At 46.7% G+C, this 2,818-nt stretch overlaps 1 protein-coding gene across 1 annotated transcript in view; it reads right to left on the bottom strand.

Moving 5' to 3' along the window:
• Positions 1–400: 400 nt before the first annotated feature.
• LOC147630128 (pentatricopeptide repeat-containing protein At5g39350-like) overlaps positions 401–2,818 on the bottom strand; it is a 3,613-nt gene continuing 1,195 nt past the window's right edge. The window contains exon 2 of the mRNA XM_086811747.1: positions 401–2,818. This exon is cut by the window's right edge and continues 974 nt beyond it. Within this exon, the coding sequence (XP_086667873.1) occupies positions 928–2,818 (1,891 nt within the window). The 3' untranslated portion in view covers positions 401–927.

Raw genomic sequence — 2,818 nt, 5'->3', positions numbered from 1 at the left:
CGTAACGGTTCTCTGATAGAACGGAATCCTCCTGAGCTCTGCCAGCCTGGTCGTCTGCTCGCGGCTTGGGCACGGGCCAACCGTCCGGCATTCGCCGACAGCTGGGTCGGGGCCTAGTGCTCCGCTGCTTGAGGGCCTACCTCTCCCCCTACCACTGGTGGGGATCAGCACGAGAAACAGGGGGAGGAACCACCGGAGGCATCTCCTGGATTGCCACCGAGGGCAAGCTCTGGCTAAATGACCCATCTGGTAATGCTGCATTCCCTGCACTTTGGTCCTGTCATATGTAAAAAACACACATACTTGTGCAAGCACGTAAGTTTGTTCGTGTTGTTCCTTATTCCTTACTAAAAAAAAGTATTGTTCTCTCACAGGCAAACCTAAAAAACAACCCAGCTACCAAGGATTCCAACTCAACCATGAACCAAAGAAACATCACCCCATGAGTGGCAGAGAAGCCAACTCCCAAGCCACCCATCCATGCAGCTCATGAGAATTCACTAATACCCACAGCCAAGGGACAAAGATGCCCTCCCCAGATAGGATCTATAATAACAACTGGGACGAAGATGCCCTCTCCAATCGCCATGAATGTACTTTCCTTCTTTGCTGCTATTGCCATAGCTATATGGAAGTTGTTACAACTCTGGAGATTTTAGACGTGTGGATGTCCCCTAGTGTATATTTTGTAGGGCACACACAATATTACCCAACTTCTCACTGTGCCAACATCATCAGAAATGTCCTATGACATCCACTGCAAACTAAAGACACAATCTCTCTCCCCTTGCGGAAAATCTCTCTTTCTTTCTTTTTTTTCCCAACTGACCTTACGCCCAAAATCCTCCTGTAGTTACCATTTTTCACTCCCTGTAGACGCCCGCCCATAGGCTCTTTTTATCTGCCACTAGCATCAATACTTTTGCTTTAGGACTGTCTTTTATCCGGAACCAAAAATGAATGCACAATTCTGGCGGTGTCATTAGTCCAGCAGCAATGTCCTGGCCTCTTCCATGCTTGTTTTTCCACTCTCATTGCCTCAACCTCGTTCCCTTTCTCCTGCATATCACCACCTGCATAGATGTGAGACATTAAAACATAAGCTGCCGAATCCTTTTCATCCAAACACACTGCATTTTGAAAGGCCTGTTTTCCAAGCTCCACATTTCCCCAATTTCTACAAGCACCCAACACAGTATTCCACACTGCAAGATTAGCACAGAACGGCATCTTCTTGATCATTGCTACTGCCTTGTCTAATTGGCCTGCACGGCCAAGGAGATCAACAATGCAACTGTGGTGTTCAAGAGTTGGAACCATGCCATAGTCTTTGCTGATGGCCTCAAAGTACGTCTGGCTCTTGTAAGATAGACCTGTGCGACTGCATGTATTGAGAACAACAACGAACGTGACCAGATCTGGCTTTAGACCCTCTCGTAGCATTTTGTCAAAAATATGGAAAACATTTTCACTTTCTCCAAGCTGGGCATATCCTGTAATTAGTGAATTCCAAGTGACTACATCTTGAACAGGAAGCTTGTCAAACACTTGCTGTGCTATGGCAAGCCAGCCACATTTGGCATACATATCAACCAAGGTGCTGCCAACAATAAGGTATTTTTCCAGTAAGCCCTTTCTGGCAATCTCAGCATGTATTTCCTGACCCTTGTCTGTGGCTCCTATGCTGCCACAAGCTTTCAAGCTGCAAACATATGTGATAGCATCTGGAGAGACACCCTCCAGTTGCATCTGTTCAAAATACTTGAGCGCTTCCTCACCATGCCCATGTTCAGCATATCCTGCAATTAGTGCATTCCATGAGACTACATCTCGTCTTGGAAGCTTGTCAAACATTTGCTGTGCCTTGGAAACTGAGCCACATTTGGCATACATGTCGACCAATGTGTTGCCAACAACAAGGTCTCTTTCCAACAACCCCTTTCTTTCGATCTCCTCGTGTATTTCTCGGCCCTTCTCTGTGGCACCTATGCTGCCACACGCTTTCAAGCTGCAAACAAAAGTGACGGCATTTGGGGAGACACCCTCATGTTGCATCTGTTCGAAACACATGACTGCTTCCTCACCATACCCATGCTCAGCGTATCCTGCGATAAGTGCAGTCCACGTAACAACATTTCGAACGGGAAGCTTATCAAACACTTCTTGTGCTTGGGCAAGCAAGCCACATTTGGCATACATATCAACCAAGGCATTGCCGACAACAAGGTCTCTTTCCAGCAAACCCTTTCTTTCAATCTCAGCATGTATTTCTCCGCCCTTGTCTGTGGCTCTTATGCTGCCACAAGCTTTCAAGCTGCAAACAAATGTGGCAGCATCTGGAGAGACTCCCTCACGATGCATCTGTTCAAAACACTTAAGTGCTTCCTCACCGTACCCATGTTCAGCATATCCTGCAATTAATGCTGTCCATGAGACAACATTTCGAACTGGAAGCTTGTCAAACACTTCCTGTGCTTTTGCAAGCAAGCCACTTTTAGCATACATATGCACCAAGGAGCTGCCAACAAAAAGGTTTCTTTCCAGAAACCCCTTTCTGGCAATATCAGCATGTATTTCTCGACCCTTATCTGTGGCTCCCGTGCTGCCACAAGCTTTCAAGATGCAAGCAAACGTGACAGCATCTGGAGCGACACCCTCAAGTTGCATCTGTTCAAAACACTTCTGTGCTTCCTCACCATGCCCATGTTTGGCATATCCTGCAATTAATGCATTCCACAAGACTACATTTCGAACTGGAAGTTTGTCAAACACTTGCCGTGCTTTGGCAAGTGAGCCACATTTAGCATACATGTCAACC

The sequence above is a fragment of the Cibotium barometz genome, chromosome 17, assembly GCF_041138505.1.
Source record: "Cibotium barometz isolate CiBa-2024 chromosome 17, ASM4113850v1, whole genome shotgun sequence".
NCBI lineage: Eukaryota > Viridiplantae > Streptophyta > Polypodiopsida > Cyatheales > Cibotiaceae > Cibotium > Cibotium barometz.
This window is presented reverse-complemented; position numbering and strand designations above follow the sequence as displayed.